The 17,232-nt window shown below is 48.5% G+C and overlaps 1 protein-coding gene across 1 annotated transcript; it reads left to right on the forward strand.

Annotated features, from left to right (window-relative positions):
• Positions 1–9,597: 9,597 nt before the first annotated feature.
• On the forward strand, positions 9,598–12,097 carry Ciao2b (cytosolic iron-sulfur assembly component 2B). The gene is made up of 5 exons (XM_015488638.2): positions 9,598–9,784; positions 9,942–10,021; positions 10,276–10,401; positions 11,248–11,293; positions 11,863–12,097. Exons 1-5 carry the CDS (start codon positions 9,640–9,642, stop codon positions 11,958–11,960), a joined length of 495 nt encoding a protein of 164 aa, XP_015344124.1. The 5' UTR covers positions 9,598–9,639; the 3' UTR covers positions 11,961–12,097.
• Positions 12,098–17,232: the final 5,135 nt, after the last annotated feature.

The following is a 17,232-nucleotide window of genomic DNA, read 5'->3' on the forward strand; positions in this document are numbered from 1 at the left end:
TTTTTTTTTTTTTTTTTTTTTTTTTTTTTTTAGTTTTAGGTGGACACACAATATTTTTATTTTTACATTTACGTGGTGCTGAGAATCGAACCCAGTACCTCAACCCAGCTTGATTTCCTAGAGGAAAACTCACAGCCCAGCACCATCTATGTTCCTTCTTAGCATCTTTGGGAACCAATAAGCATTTATTCGAATCTGAATAGCCAGCATACTGATAGCACCACTTCTCCTTGACCTCCACCCAATCAGCAAGGCTGCTGTGGATTCAGTTTCCCTTTCAGGGCACTCTGCTCCAAGCCATCGCCCTAGCTCCTGCCTGGGCAGATGCTTTCTCTGCCCTGATTTTCTTGATCTAATTCACAGCTGAGTTGTGAGGATCCTCCCACTCAGAGTCATGTTACAAGCTTCTTTATGTCAACTGGATAACATAAGTGCTTCTTCCTGCTGTCTACCACTGCTAGGGTGAAGGTCCTCATAAACTTTGCCACTTATTGCACAATCATTCAGAGGCCCCTGCATTGACGGTAGCTACAATAACAGTAAAAATGTGAACTTAAGAAAAGTCCCAGGTGCATATCTGTGTATGTGATTGTATCTATTCTTTCTTTCTATCTATCTATCTATCTAGATACGAAGAATTTCTTCTGCTAGACTGACCCTCTGTCTTCTAGTTCCATTCTCAAGAAAGACCTCAAGAAAGGTTGGGAGTTAAACCTCCTTGCAGTTGTGCAATGATTGATGTCAATATGGTCCTCAGAGTCTGCAGATCAAAAAATATAGGAGCAAACTTCACAAGTGAGGATCCTAAGGAACCCACCTGACTCCCTTCAACATCCCATTGCCAGCCAGAAGCCAGGAGCCAATGGTCATGCCCTGTCCTTCTTCTCACAAAAATGGGGCCAATCACATCTCTGAGACAAAAATAAATGTCAACAATAGATGACAATATAACAATATAGGGGGACAATAGGTAATGTCAGGGACCTTTATATTTTTAGTATTGGTAACCTTGGTGGCTGAAGTATGGGAACTTATGTGCTATAGTTTGAAAGTTTTTCCCCCCTCTTAGATTTATATGTTAAAATCAAATCCCAAATGTGATGGTATTAGCAGGTGAATGCTTGAGAGGTGACATATGAGGTGGAGTTCTCAAGTATAAGATTGATGCCCTCTATGCTTTGGATCATATTTGTCCCCCCAAAGATTCATATGCTGGAAGGTCCAGAGTGGTGACAGGTAGTGTGTCGGGGGCCATGAATGAATTGTGAATTTGTTTGAGCCATCTCAAGGTAGGGTGTTGCTCTTCTGAGAACTTTTTGTGAAATCCCACTGATACAAGACCACTCCGTTTATGCAGACACCCTGCCCATTGTCTCAGACAGCTCTAGGCTCAAATGTAGCAGCCCAGAAGTAGAGGAGGTGGGCATAACCTGCTAAGCCCCAACCAAGTTGTTTTTGCCATCTTCATCCTGTTTTCCTTGGAAGGTTCTTCATACTGAATCCCACTGGTGTTCCTATCCATATAAATAAAGGGCATGGGTTCCATTTTGTGGTTAGATCCAGTCTCCATCAGAGCTAGAGCATCTCACCGTGCCACCTGCTTTTTATTTATTTCCATGTCTTGTCTTTATTTCTAAAATTTCTCATACCGTTAATATTTCTAATCTGACTCACCACCCTAGTTCAGGCAACTGAGTAAACACCATGCAGGTCATGACAGTGGTGGAATCTTTAAGGGATGGGGCCTATTGGAAGGTAATTAGGTCATTGGGATCATTGCTTTAGGTAGAGATTAATACAGTTCTTGTGAGTCCTACAGGTGCAGATTTTTATACATCAAGGTCACCCCATATACTATCCCCTTCCACATTTAGCCATCTCCCTCCCCACTTCCCCAAAATATTGTGAGGCTGAAGGGAGCCTTTGTGAGTGGCTGAAGAAATGGCAGCACCAAACTGGGACTTTTAAAACTGTGAGCCAAATGAAACTCTTATCTTTATATGTACTCACTTCAGGTATTTTATTATAGCAACAGGAGATAGGTTACTACAACACCATTATAAATTAAGCCTGTGAGAGTTTGTTTGTTTCTTCTGTCACTTGAGGACACAGTGAAAAGGTGCCATTCAAAGGCCGTCATCATCAGATACCAAGTTATCTGGCACCATTGATCTTAGACTTCCCAGCCTCCAGAACTGTGAACAATAAGCTTTTGTTGTATATAAGATACCCAAATTATACTTTCATAACATCAGCCCGAATAAATTAAGATACTGGCACATTTGGAGTAAAGGTATTGTATTGGCCTCTTCCATGTAAGAAAACATGGGAGACATGCTGAGAAATGAAACTGGGCTTTTGTTATCTAGGAGAGGGCAACATTCCCCTAGCACCTCTCTTGAAGTGGGGAGGGTACGAGAGTTGTGAGGAGAGGAGAAAGAGGGTTCAGGGAAGGAGAGATAAAGAAGCTGGGAAGGGACACAGGACCAGTGGGGTGTGCAAGAAGGTGGGCATCCACTGGCTTACCCATCCACAGCTTCCTGGGGGGATTGACTGAGTGTGTCTAACGAGAGAGGACCCACAGCAGCCTGGGCAATGAACATTGTGAGGTAAGTTATTTGTAGGTGTTGGCTCAATGGATGAATGAATGGCTACATGAAATGAGGGGGTCAACACTGGCTCCTAGGTGGGCGTGTGTGGGTACCACAGGCAGACCTCACCTGCACTCCACCCACCCAGCCCTCCCTGACATGGAGCTACAGCTCTGAGCTTGTCGTCAGCCCCCTTAAGTTCCTGGATCTTCTGGGGCAGAGTCTTGGTCCAGAACTTCAACCTGTGGGCCTTCAGGGCCCTGAGCCCCCTGATTTTGGTCATGCCAGGCATCCAGGCATCCAGGCAGGCAGGAAGCATGGGCAATGGGGATAGGTTTCCTAATTTAGGAGAGCAATGACTTTCTACTTGTAGACTTTCCACATGGGACAGAGCCTGGCCTGTTTTGTCCTTCCCTGTCAGGGCTTCTGATGGAAGCTCTGCATTAGGGCCCACCCTCCTGGTCATTGGAAAGGGACCAGGTAATGGCACACACAAGATGCCCTCTGTTAGAGTGGGTCTTTGGGTTGAAGCGAGGGGGCTACGTTGTGATTAAGGACATGTGTGTTAATGAAGTCACCTCAAACAAAGGGAACGCTGGATGAGTACAAGTCTCGAAGGAGGCTAAGATGGGTGGTGCATTCTTTCACTCATTTCCAGTAATTTTGGCCCAGTACCTCATCATCCTCCTACTCAGCAGCTCCTCCTCCTCAGTGAGCTCAACTCTCAACTATGGGGAAGAAGAAATCAAGGATCCAGGTCTGGCGAAGCCCATCCAGCTGTCCACTCCTGTGCCACACTCAGCACCCTAGCTGTAGCCTGTCCCTGGACCCCAGGCCTGTGTCCCTTCCCTACCCCAACAGTCCTGGAGCCAGGCCCTCTGCTTGCCCACCCTGCCCTTACTCATCTCAGCTTCTAACTGAATCCACCCTGAATTTGTCTTTGGCTCAGAAGCCTCCTTATTCCTTCTAAAACTGGGAAGTCATTTAAGAAAGCATTACTATGCCTTTTTTGAAAAAAAAAGAAACAATTATGACTCTAACCACCATGGTTAGGGTGGGAACAAATGGAAGGAAAACAGATTGAAGTGGTAAAGGGCTTAGATTCTAACTCTGTTATGAACTTTAGAGTTGTAAGATGGTAGACACCAGATCCCATCCTCTCTCTAAGCCACAATTTCCTCATCTGTACAATGGGATAAATTGCCACTCCTGCCCACTAGAATGCCATCCTGGCTCCTAGGAAATAAAGAAGACACCTCTGCTGCCCTTGATGTAGGATCCAAAGACAACGATAATTTCTTTGCCATGGTTGGCCTTCGTGTGAGGTGGCTTGATATCCTTGAAGAAATTGAACTAATGCTGGAACTCAAAGAAGTAGAGGATGGGAACTGGGGGGTTGACAGGATATGTGTGGGTGGCTCCTCATCTCATGTGGTGGCCCTCTCCTGCCGTACCCCTCTCCTGCCGTACCCTTGGCAATAAGATATGTAGGTCCAAAGTTGGCTTGAATCTGGACAGTGGAATGGGGAGTCCCAGGCTGGAGCAGAGGCAGCAGGAAGGACCTTGGTTAAATCAGGTCTTGGACTTCTAGCTGTGTGGTCTTGGGAAAGTCACTAAGTGTTAATAACTCAGTTTTATCACCTGTAAAGTAAAGGAAATGGTTGCTTCTTACACTAGCCATGAGGATTTATTGAGATGAGGATCATCAGGTGCTTGGGACCAGGAACCTGATAAAGACTTGTTTCAGGACCTGGATACCAGAACTCTTATGAGACTCACAGCTCTGAACTGCCCCCTAGGCAGCCAGGATTTAGGTACAGATATACTCACAATGATAATGTACTATTTGGTGTTCAGAGATCATGAACAAGAAGTCCATTATCTTCTGTAATTGGACTTGGAGGGTGTGAAGGTCTTCATTGTCTCCTCCATCAACAGGTCATTGCATTTGGCAGGAGATCAGGGAGTGTTAGGTTAGGCAGGCTCAAGGACAGTGAGTCAGCAGCCTCAGGGTCCAGAGATGGGGCTTGCCATGGGACTGAGAATGGAGGAGAGGGCCAAACTCTGGGAAGACTTTATCCAAAAATATGTACATAATTTAGCCTTTGTTCCTGGGGTTCCTACATAAGCAGGAATGTAGAGGTGTTCTCTCCATTGGGGCAGGACCCCAGGAACCTCACCATCAGTGTTGAAGTACTCTGAGAAAGAGCCTACCTAGTCCCTCTGTTTCCATCTGGGTATCATCAGTACCTATGAGCTGGGAGGTGGAAGGAAAGTCTTAAATTTGGGGTAGTAAGCCTTGAAATCCTGAGCTATACTTACACACACATACACACAACACACACACACACAATGAGATCTTCAGGATTTTAAGGACCTGGAACTGGGCCTTGCCATGTGGAAGATCCAGCCATACTCATCATTGTTGACACCAGTGATGCTAGGAATATGTAGAAAATCAGTAGAGGTCAGCAGCTCCTGGGATTGCCTGGACAGGAAGATCTCATCCACCACATAACACATAACCTTGAAGGCCTAAGGGGACATTCAAGGTCAGGAAACAAAGTCAGAGCTCAGACATTTTCTGATGCCCACTGAGTTACTTTTTCCCCTTCCTTATTAATCCCAGCATGCTCACATATATCCCAAACCTGACTTTGCATAACTTTGTCTCCATTTCACATTCAGCTATGGAAATAAAGTAGTAAACAGGAAAGTTTCCCTGATTATTCTGTCTGAATATTAATTAAATTGTCTTTTAATCTCTTTGTTCCAAAAGATAACCCATGGCTGGGGGCCTGGGTGACCTCAAAGTGTAGTCCTTGAGTGGGTCTCCCAGGAATGAGTTGATTGAATACCCTGAACTTATGAAAGGGCTACAGTTTCTGACCCCTGAAAGCAACCAGAGCTATGTGAACCCATACACAGGGGTTAGCTGCCCACCCTGTGTAAGAGGCCTTCTTGGACTTGATAGTGAGAGACTTCTCATCAGGATCCACACTGCAATGGGCCATGGTCTGACACTTACAGGCAGGTTAGAGCCCTCATGGGTGTGGGTGGCTGTGTAGATGCTGAGATGTAGGAAGTCCTCTTATACAGCATGGGAAGCAGAGTCAGAGTTAATAGGTTCAGAGTCTCTATGACTTAAGCATTGTGCAGACATCTGGTGTTCTGATTTAGATATGAGGTGTCCCCCAAAAGCTCATGTGTAAAATAATGCAAGGAAGTTCAGAGGTGAAATGATTGGGTTATGAGAGCTTTGACCTAATTGGTTCATTAATCCATTGATATGGATTAACTGGGAGGTAACTGTAGATAGGTACGGAGTGTCTGGAAGAGGTGGGTCACTGGGGACCTGTCTTTGGGACTTACACTTTTTCTTTCTCCTTCCTAATTGCCATGTCCTGAGCTGCTTTTCTTTACCATACTCTTCTGTTATGATGTTCTGCTTTAGTTCATGCCCAGAGGTATGTAGTCAGCTTTCTATGGGCTGAGACCTCTGAAACTGTGAGCCACATAAACTTTTCCTCCTGTTTTTGCCAGGTCTTTTGGTCCCAGTGACAAAAAACTGACTAAAATACTTAGTAACAATGGATTAAGGTATTCCAGAAGCTGTGCAATGGTCAACACTGGACCTCTGGTCCTGATTTGCTCCCAGACACTCTCAGTCCCTGCTCCACCTGATGCTCTGCCTTTCTTTAAAGTCATTTCCTAACAAGGTAGAGGTCAGAGGCTCTGTGGAAGCTGGGATGGAGCCCAGACTTCCGGGGAGGACTAATGATTGTTGAGGGCCTAAGATCTCACTCTTCCTGAAGCTGGGAAATCGTGTCTCTAAGGGCCTGTTTTGGAACCTTTTTGGGCCTGTGTTGACGTTCATCATTTATCCGTGTACCCATTCAGGCCTGAAATAGCATAGGTGGCGGTGCTTGAGTGGATAGAAGTTAGTTTCCCATAGAAGCACACTGGCGGTGCTTGAGTGGATAGAAGTTAGTTTCCCATAGAAGAGTAATGGGGCATCCCACAGCCCAAGTCGAGACTCTCAGGGAACATCATCCCTCCCACAGAGTCTCCAGCTATAAGCACATACACCTGTTCCTTGGCTACTGGTACCTGGCCCTGTGGATTGCCACAGTGACTGTGGAGGGCTGAGTCCCCAAGAAGCCATCACTACTCCCCTCCTCAGGAACCTGCAGTATCTGTTGCTGGAGTCAGGGTCTTTTATATGTTGATTGAGCCAACCTGAAGAGGATCCATCAGTGAGGCTGGGTAGATTTTCCTGTCTGGAAGGTCCTGGTGTCCTCCAAGAGCCTGATCAACTGCAGGTAAGGAAGGAAGCCTGGCAGGGGCGGGCCATCGGGGTGAGGTGAGCATGGATTCCCCTGGGAAGATTACACTGGGAAAGTGTTGAGAATCTGGTCAGGTTCCACACTAGAAACCTTTGAGGTGAGAGAGATCAAGGGCTGCAGACACCCTGGGCATGGTACCCTCCGGGCAACTATTCCTGATAAGGGCCTGGAGCCTTCTGACATGTGCAGATCACTATCACCTTTGTCCTGAAACCCAAGCCATGTCTGTGGCCCAGTCCATGGGTGAGGGGAACCTACAGCCTCCCTGTTTTGCTTTGGGATGTGGTATGATGGGGGGTCATGTGGTGAGAAGGGCTGTTGTGTCCCAGAAAGCCAGTAACCTTGCCTGGGGACATTTTAGAGGATTCCAGGTGCTTCTCTGGCCAGAGGGGACAAAATACTTAGAGCCAAACATAACTGGAAAGGTATTAGTAGTACTAGTAGTAGTAATAGTAGTAATAGTAATACCTGAAGGTCAGTAGCAGATACAGCCACAGCCACATATATTGGAGAGAAATGTCCCAATCCCTGCTTCTCTTCTGACCTGCCCCTCCAGGGCTTTCAGAGGTCTAACAGTGGACTCAATCCTTTATGTTAGGTGTCCTTAGGCAGGCCTAATCCTCTCTCTCTGATTTCAGGGGAGTCACCCTGGGATTTGGGGGTTTATGGGATGGTCACATTTCTCCTTCGTCATCTCCACCACCTCTCTACTTCCTGGCACCTTCTCTTCTGCTGCTGTGGGCACCATGCTCACCCACAGGCCACTGTGGAGCAGGACCTGTCCAGGCTCAGATAGAGTTTGGAACCAGCAGGGAAAAGTTGAGGCAATGGGTACCACTGGGAGAGGTGGGCGCTGTTGGAGAGCCACCCTGACTGGGCAGAGGTCATGGAACTAGTGGGCAGTGGGGGGAGCTGGGCCATCTCCCCTTTGCCTACCCGCTTTGTCCACCTTCCAAGGCACTGTGCCAGCCCTTCTGAGAACCTTAGGAACCCTCTCCTCACACCTGGATTCATTGATTCACTATCTTTGCAGTAGTGGCCCAAAGAAAGAAATGTGTTGAGAAAGTAGGAAGTGTTGAGAAAGAAGGAAGCAGAAAGTTTGTCATTTTCACAGGCCAGTTGTGCCAGGGCAATAGGGTAAGCTGCCGTAAGGACAAAGAAAGTGCTCAGAGACAGCAAATGAGACATGATTTCCAGGGTAAAGCTTACAGCAGATCAGTGACTGCACCAACAAGAGTTCAGTGTGGACAAGCCAAACAGATAGCACCTTTGTCCCTCTGTCCCTCAAGGTGCTTTGCCAAAAAGTGCCTCCTTGACTCTCAGAGCATTTTGTCCATTGGTAGCTGGCTGGACAAGGACATGCATCCCTTCCACAGTGCCCTCAGTTCCATGCCTATCCCCATTCAGAAAGGGGTCTTATATGTTCGACTGAAGAAGTAGTGACATCATCAGCATTAGCTTGCTTGTATGGCCAGTATCCCAAGGAGCAACAGTCCTGGTGTGCCTGCAAGAAAGTAGCTTTTTACAGATAAAGTAACATGCTCCCAGAGTGCATAAGAGAAAGCCAGTGTCCTTCAGTATGTACCTGGACTTTCCAGCCCAGGCTTGCTCTCATTGTTCCCTTAACTTGGTTAGATTTTTGGGAACAGAAGAGAGGCATTCAGGGATATGGTGTTTAATGATTCAGAACTGTAACTGGAGAAGCCAAGGAATCCTCACATGAACAGAATGGACCTTCCATTTGGTGAAGGGATCGGTTTAAACAAAGGCAGGGAGGTGTGGCTGAGCCATTAACCCTGAAAGCTCATCATCTTCTGGAGCAGAGTTTATTGGTTCCGCTTCGCGGTCTGAGGGGTCTGCACGGGCCCCTCCCTATTCAATCATGGCTCATCTTTTGAAATGCACACGTGAATGTGCACTTCTCATTGACCTCCCCATCAGCAGGGCTTTCACTCTCCCCACTCCATGGAGAGTCGATTTCAGTGCCCCTTATCCACCTGAGAAACATTTAACATTAAAGAGTGCCTGCTGGTCCCAGCTCTTGGGGCCCGGCAGGTCAATCCCAGGTCCGATTCTGCGGGGGAGGCAGGTTCATCACTGGAAGATTCTGAAACACCGAGAACACTGCCGGGATAGAGAGAGCTAGCCTGGGCACCGGAGCGCCCGCCCAGCCGGACATCCCGGAGGAAAACTGGTGCGGGGCTCAACCTCAGCTGTCAGTGCCCTCCGACAATTGGGCCGTGGCCTCCGCGTTCCAGCTCCCAACCGGCTCGCAGTGTGCAGCGTCGCCGGGTCCCTTCTCAGCCCGTTTGCGATAAATGTCAGTTATTTCCTGGTCCGAGTAACCAGTACGCCAAAGCCTAGTTCTTAGCTAGACAGCGGCTCCTGTAATCCCGAGGCTGAGGCAGAGGATACCAAACTTGAGGCCAGCCTGGGCAACCTAGCTATACCCTGTTTAAAAATAAAATATAAAAAGGGATGTAGCTTAGTGGTGGAGCACCCCTGGGATCAACTCCCAGAATCGAGGATAAGAGGCGAGCCGCGGAGCAGCCAACCGTTCTCTGAAACCCGGGGCTGAGAACCCGCAGCGCCGCTTGTCCCTCGCATGACCCCGTAAAGACGCCCCGCCCTCTTCCCGTTCCCAGGAAGTGCGCCAGTAGGAGCGGAAGAGCTTACTGACTCGGGTCCACAGCGGTTCCGGCATGGTGGGCGGCGGCAGTGGAGTGGGCGGTGGCCTCCTGGAAAACGCTAACCCCCTCATCTATGAGCGCTCTGGGGAGCGGCCGGTGACGGCGGGCGAGGAAGACGAGCAGGTTCCCGACAGCATCGACGCGCGGGAGATCTTTGATATCCGCCGCTGCTGGGCGCGGGCGGGTTGGGGGGTCTTGGGGCAGGCGGAGAAGTGATGTCCAGCAGCGGATGGAGGAGTATTCTGGCCAGGTATTCCTGGCGGAGGGTTCTGAGTGGCCAAAAACACACAAGTCCGTTTTCCTTCACTTGACACATCTTATTCGCTCCATCAATGACCCGGAGCATCCACTGACACTAGAGGAATTGAACGTAGTAGAGCAAGTTCGGGTTCAGGTGAGTCACTCCCAGTGTCAGAGGGGAGCAACTTGTTCGGGAGAGTCAGAAAGGCTCCTCTGTACATCAGGGAATGGCTTTCAGCTTAGGGACATTTAGGGGTATATTTGGGAGGAGGATTGTCTTGCCTGTTTTTACAGATGTTGAAACTGAAGCCCATAAAGTATAGGTGACTTGTCCAAAGCAACAAACCAAGAAGAGGGCCTCTGGACTGGGTATGGCCATGATCCTTGACATCTCCCCACCACTGCCAGGTTAGCGACCCCGAGAGCACAGTGGCAGTGGCCTTCACGCCCACCATTCCACACTGCAGCATGGCCACCCTGATTGGCTTGTCCATCAAAGTCAAGCTTCTGCGCTCACTTCCCCAGCGTTTCAAGGTCAGTTCATTTTGAGATTTGAGGGTGAAATGTCTTGGTCTGCTACTGGGGAAAAAGAAAAGGGAGAGAATGAACTTGAAGAGAACATCAGAGTGGAGTGTGGAAGGATCCCAATTAGTTGAGAACTGAAAGGAAACTTTCTAACTTGATATGACAAAAATTAAAAATTGTGATCTGGTGCCGGGCATAGTGAAGCATGCCTATAATCCCAGTGATTTAGGAGACTGAGGCAGGGGGATTGCAAGTTCAAGGCCAGCCTCAGCAACTTAGTGAGACCCTGCTTAAAAGAAAAATAACAAGGGCTGGGGATGTGCCTCATGGTTTTTCAAAAATTGTGATCTAGAAAGTGCAGAAAGTAGTGAAGAGTGTGGCAGAAGGGATATAAGGAGCTGCGCATGAATTTGGATTGAGGATAGGGCACAGACATACATTTATTTATTTATGTATGTATGTATGTCTGTCCTGGGGATTGAACCTAGGAGTGCATTACCACTGAGCCACATCCCCAGTTCTTTTTAGTTTTATTTTGAGACAGGATCTCACTAAGCTGGGGAGGCTGACCTCAAACTTGGAATCATCCTGCCTCAGGCTCCCAAGTCTTTGGGATTACAGGCATATGCCATCATGCCCAGCTTAGGCAGGCCTTTAAATCAACAGTTGTTGACCAGTTCTTTGGGTAGAGTTGGAGTGGTTGTGGATTGGTTAGAGGTGTAATGGAAGGGCCAGAATCCAGGGGTGGATTGGGAGGAAGGCTCAGTTGGAGGTGGTGCCTGAGGGTTTTGTTCAAGGGGCAGAAGGGGGACTGATGGGTGGGTACCCACTCAGGCTAGGTTATCTCCTTTCCAGATGGATGTGCACATCACACCAGGGACCCATGCCTCGGAGCATGCAGGTAAGTGTGGGCTGGGGGTGAGGATGGTGTGCCAGGACTCTAAGCTGTCAGAAGCTTCTCTCACCACAGAGGTTTATAGGCCAACATTGGGGGTGGGGGACTGAGTGAGGGAAATTGCCAGATTCTTTTCAGTGAAGGTGGTGACCCAGACCAAAGCTGGCCTGACTCAAGTCTCCTGCTTACCATATACTTCCCTCCTGCACTCCTCAAGCATGTAAGATCAGTGTGTCAGGTTTCAGCAATATTGGAGGTAGACATGAGCAGCCGGGTGAGAAGGGTCCTAAAGAAGGCAGGATAGGTGTCAACTCAGGTTATTGGGGTACCCTAATCAAGGGTCCTGGGAAGGATGGGACAGAAGAGCCTTACTGGTGGGGACATACTGTTCTAAAGCTCAGAGGTGGACTGGCTAGTAGCCTGGTCAGAGCTTGGCTTTGTGTGTGTGAGAGAGAGAAACTGGGGATTGAACTCAGGACTTTGCGTATGCTAGGCAAGTGCTCTACCACTGAGTTATATCCCCAGCTCAGAGAGCATGGCTTTGATTCTGCCTTTCTCACTCCTCCCCGACCCAGTGAACAAACAGCTTGCAGATAAGGAGCGAGTTGCAGCTGCCCTAGAGAACACTCACCTGCTGGAGGTTGTGAATCAGTGCCTGTCAGCCCGCTCCTGAGCCTGACTTTGGCCCTCAGCCTGCACACCAGTGTCCTGGCCTCAGCTTCACCCAAGGCTTATGGCTTGTTTTCTTGAATCATAGATGATGAGAAACTAACATTTTGCATTTTGTAATAAACCCTTAATTTATATTCATTTCCCATCATGCCTTAGCATCTTTCATCTTGGCGGAGTCACTTGGGATTTGGGAGAGGGTAGTTATAATGGGTGCCTATGTAGGGTGGATCAAAGATTTGTGGTTCTTTACTTGTTTTTAAAATCTCTCCCAGTGTTTTGATTAGGGACTAAAGTTAAAATTATACAAAAAAAAACTGAAAGATTAATATGTGAATATACCTTTATATCAAACACCATCATAAAAATAAGATAAAATAGAATAAACTGCCTTACCATAACCACATCCAGTTTTTGAAGAATGTTAGACAATGTGAAGACTGAGAGTTCTAATCTGTGTGTTAATTTCTCAATAAGTCATAGTTAATCACAAAAAAACCAAAACACCGTCAGTAGATCCAACAATTGTTGACCTGTTATAACACTGGCCTTATTTATATGTGTGCATATAAATGTAAGTATATTTGAGAGTAATTTACAGAGACATGACCTTTCATTTTGACATCTATATAAGATAAACCTGTGTAGTCACAGCACTTTTTTTTTCTTTGCAGTACTGGGAATTGAACCCAGGGGCACTTTACCAGAGCTACATCCCCAACCCTTTTGAGACAGAGTCTCACTAAGTTGCTTATGGCCTTGCTAAGTTGCTTAGGTCCTCACTAAGCTGTTGAGGATGGCCTCAAACTTGCAATTCTCCTACCTCAGCTTCCTGAGTTGCTGAGGTTACAGGTGTGTACAACCATGCCCAGCAGTTATAGTACTTTTGTTTGGTCAAGAACTGAGCAATTGGTGCTGGGGTTGTAGCTCAGTGGTGGAGCCCTTGCCTAACACACATGTGGCACTGGGTTCAATCCTCAGCACCACATAAAAAATAAATAAAATATTGTGTCCATATGCTAAGGCAGAGGGGGAGGTCTTCATGTTGTTGAGGGTGTACCCTCCAGGAAGGATAGTGGACACCCCCTCTTACTCTCTTTTGCTTCCTGGCCATGAGGTGAGAGGCTTTGCTCTGTCACACAAACATAGTGTTCTGCCTCACCATGGGTCCAAAGCAACAGCCAACAAACAAGGGACTGAAATCTCCAAAACTATGAGCCAAGATAAACCTGTCCTCTTATAAGTTTGTGATAATAGCTTGTCCAGCTGATGGTGATGCTCAGTCTTGTTTCCTCATCAAGGCAGTGACATCAGCTTTCTCTGCTGAAAGAATCCTGAGGAACCCTTTCTATCAGTCTTCCCAGAGATGAATGATAGCCCAGGTGTTGAGTAAGAAGGGGAGCTCAATCCCATGAAGTGATGTTTCAGTTCTGGGGCCTCCGCCTCCACCTCCCCCTGGCTCTGGGTCCTAAGTGCACTTGGTTACTTGGAGAGACCTCAGGCTTAGATACTAGCTCTGCCAGTTAGGAGTTCTTTCCCAGGGCTCCCTGCCTTGGGATTCTCTGGCGCAGTTTCTTTCTCTGAGGATAAATGGGAACGCACCATACCCGCTGGGGCTCAGAAGTGATTATGGGCTGAGACCTAAAGAAGCCTCAACAGGAAACCTGGGCACTTGGTAAATCTGTTCTTGAGCACCACCGACAACCTTCAGCCTGTCCTAAGAGTGGGCATTGGACCAGGGGCTTTACACTTACAGTCTAGTTGGATAGTTCTCCATCTAACCCTGTGTAATGGTTGCTTTTCTTATCCCCAATTTGCAGATAAGGAAATGGGCTTAATAAAAAATTCCTTCTAAGACTTCCAACTAGGAAATAAAGGAGAACCTGAGCAGCCTGATAGGTGCTGCTTAGATGACAGGGGACACTGTTGCCTCTAGAGAAGGGCTTAGGCCTACCTGAGACCCCCAACTCCTATCGTCATCACAATCAGTTTTTAGGAGTACTATTGTCACCCAGTGACCAAGGAGAGGCTCTGAATGTGGCTGCCTAAGATCAGAGAGGTGAAGTCCTCAGCCATTGCTCAGTTGTTTGGTTTTTACCTGTGATGTAGGGACAGTCATGGCAGTACTTAGGACTGCTCTGTGGAAATTTAAAGTGGCTCTGGGCCTATCTCAGATGACCTTCCATACGTCAGATCCCCTATTTCACAGATGAAGAAGCTGAGTGCTCTCGAGAGGCAGGGTGATATACCAGGTGATCAGATTCTAGCAGTTTTCCCAAGCTGTAGGCCTTACCACATGCAAACCTCTGCCCTGATACCCCCAATTGTCTGAGGTGGCCATGGTGTCTATGTGCAGCTGAAAGTGGGACTCACAGGGAAGGCAGGTGTTGCTGAGTCATTCTGCTGGCCTTCTTGACAGCCAGGCCTTGGTGGGTGAGGGATACCAAGCTGCCCATGCCATATCTGGCATTTCATATAGTCCCCTGGACAGTCTTGACTCATCTGTGCCTGGCCCCTGGCTGCCTGCAGGGCACCATCTGTGCACACTAAGCCAATGCCAAAGGAACTTTATGGAACACCAGCTGATGTGTGAGGACCTGGGGTGTGGTGGAAGGTGGTGGAGTTTAAGGTTTTTTGATACCCTCTGCCAGGTGTATCTGGGTCTGTGTTTCTGGCCACGACCCCTCAGGCCTTGGTTACCATATTTTTTAAATGGGAATAATCAATCATAGCTAAATGAGATTGTCCCAGGGGTTAGATGACACACATGAACATATGTAGCTATATTTCCATTCATAATCCTGCCTCCCTGGATAACCGCCTGGCACACAGTAGATACTTATTGTAGGTTAATGGAATGAATGAATGGATGGAGTCTTAAAACAGAGCAGAGGCCCTGGAGCACTGGGTTGAGGAGTGAGAAAGGGTGGGGACACTGTAACTAAGTTCCCTTTGCATCATTTTGTTACCTGAAGAAAGGAGAGAGCATGAGACCCTATAAAGGGGAGTGGTATTTGCATTATTCCTGAGATCTCTGCCCCTTTCCTGGGCAGATCACCATCCTAGAGAGAATGGTACAGCAGCAAGAGAGTGCCAACAGATTAACTCAACCTGCCCCATCCAACCAAGAGTAATAAAAATAGAAGTGTTCTTTCTGAGATATTACCCTGTGCCAGACATGAGCCAGCTACCTTACCTCTGCAGTTCATGTTATTTATCTGAGAAAAATCCCCAAGACTTGGTCTATACAGGAGGAAACTGAGTCTCAGCCATGATAAATGGACAGAGGTAAACAACAAAGGACAGAGGACCCTAGGCCTGACTCCAACCTCAATTCTAAACAGGCAGAGGTGTCTCAAGGTCATGTCCTAGGGCCCCTGGCCATACCTAGGCTCGTGATGAGTGTCTCTGGCCTGTTGGGGCAGCTGCCAGAATGCCTGGGGTCTGAGTAGCCCTGTGTAGATGTGGTTCCCTTGGCAATGAAGACACACAGCTGAGGTCAAGAGCTCAGATTACCAGAGGGGAAAGCCAGCAGTGTTTCCCTGCATGGCCCCTGCTGGGAAGGGCTGTAGCTACCACCTCCTCCTCTCCCCCTCCCCCGCCCATCCCCCTCACCCATCCACTTCTGCCAGAATCTTCCAGGCACCTATGGGCTCTTTCCAGCCACACTGTGTATGTGTTACAGGTGGCAGGGGTGGGGGGAGGCATCACAAGCAGCTATCCAGGATTCCTGATGGGAAGTGGTGTGTAGCTCTTGAGACTTCTATCCTCTGATGAGAGGCTGGACTCATGGCTCCCTCTTCGCACTGGACATTGTCCAGGAAGCCAAAGCCAGCATGGGGCTACCCAGGCCTCTGAAATTCCTTCCTATGGACAGGCCTCCCCTTAGCCCAGCTCTTACCTACTTTTGGGAACTCAGGAATAAGAGGGCCCTGCATGAACCTGCTAACCTTACTTAGCCAGGCCCTCCTCAATTCAATGCCTTCTTAAATGTTGCCAAGGAAACTGACACAGCAGCCAGAGAGCCTGGCCCAGGTCTCCATGACAACCTGCAAGAGCCCACTAGGTTTCATCCATGATGTCACCTGAGTCACAGATGGGTACTCTCCACCCCCACCACACTCAAACGTCACAATCCAACGTCAGAGTCTGATAGCAAGCTCCTGTCACAGCCTGTCTACCCCCAACCCTCATGCACCCCAGAGATGAGCAAGGTGGGGGAATAGGTCATGATGCCCGACTTATATAGCTGGGCACCCTAAGACTAGGAGAAGGGCAAGAGTCAGTAGGCTGGAGGCAGAGCCAGGACTAGACACTCTGTCCCCCATTGCCTCTCCTTCCCTCTGTGCCCCAGCCACCACCCTAGATCTGAGGAAAGATGTGAGCTCTGGACAATGATGGCACCAATGGGTGGTTAAGACAGTCCCCATCTCTTGCCCCTATTCTGCATCTATGCTCCTCCTGGGACGAGGGGGGGGGGTGCTAAACAGCTGGCTCAGACTGAGGCTATGAAACTGGTAAAGCTTGAAGACTCTAAAGTGGCTGGCCTCTGCCTGAATTTCCTCAGCTCTGGCAACTTTCAGGCCAGGAGCAGAACGACCAGGGAGGGCCAGGAGGAGGACTGATATTTTTAGCAGAGTTGCTGGCAGCTGTTTGGCAGGTGCCAGGAGGTGGGGTGGGGACTGAGTTCAACTTTTCCCTTCTCTGGGCCTGTGTTTCCTCCTCAGGATTAGAGCATCTGCATCTGCTTGGTGCTGCCAGAGGGTCCCCCTGGTCTCTCCCCCAGAAGCCCTCTGAGGGCCTCCAGGGGTTTATGAGTGATAACAACCCTCACCCTGAAGGGCAGACTTCTTAGGGCGAATCTCCAATATTTCAGAACAGAGAAGAGAATAGGACTTGGTGTTGAGGCTAGAAGCAGGGATTTAGTTTGGTATCTGGGCCTGTGGGGAGTGGGTGTCATAGGCGGAGAAGGGTGAATCTCTGTCTGTCCAGTCCACAACTAGTCTACTTGCTTGGGCAACAGGCCAGGACTAGGAGAGGGAAGGGAGAATTCACTCTTAAAGGGCCAGAACTAATTCTTCCCCAGAGGGGAGCTACTGCTTGACTGGTCCAGTTTACCGCTGCCTGCCTCCCTCTCACACCCCCCAATCGCTTCCTCTCCTTCCTCCTCCCACCTCTCACACAACCTGCCCCACCCCTGATGAGTGGGAGTGTGTGTGTGTTGGGGTGGGGGTGAGGTCCCAGGGGGAGGGTGGGGGATTCCCGGGCGGAACACG

Source organism: Marmota marmota, unplaced genomic scaffold, assembly GCF_001458135.2.
Source record: "Marmota marmota marmota unplaced genomic scaffold, marMar, whole genome shotgun sequence".
Classification (NCBI taxonomy): Eukaryota; Metazoa; Chordata; class Mammalia; order Rodentia; family Sciuridae; genus Marmota; species Marmota marmota.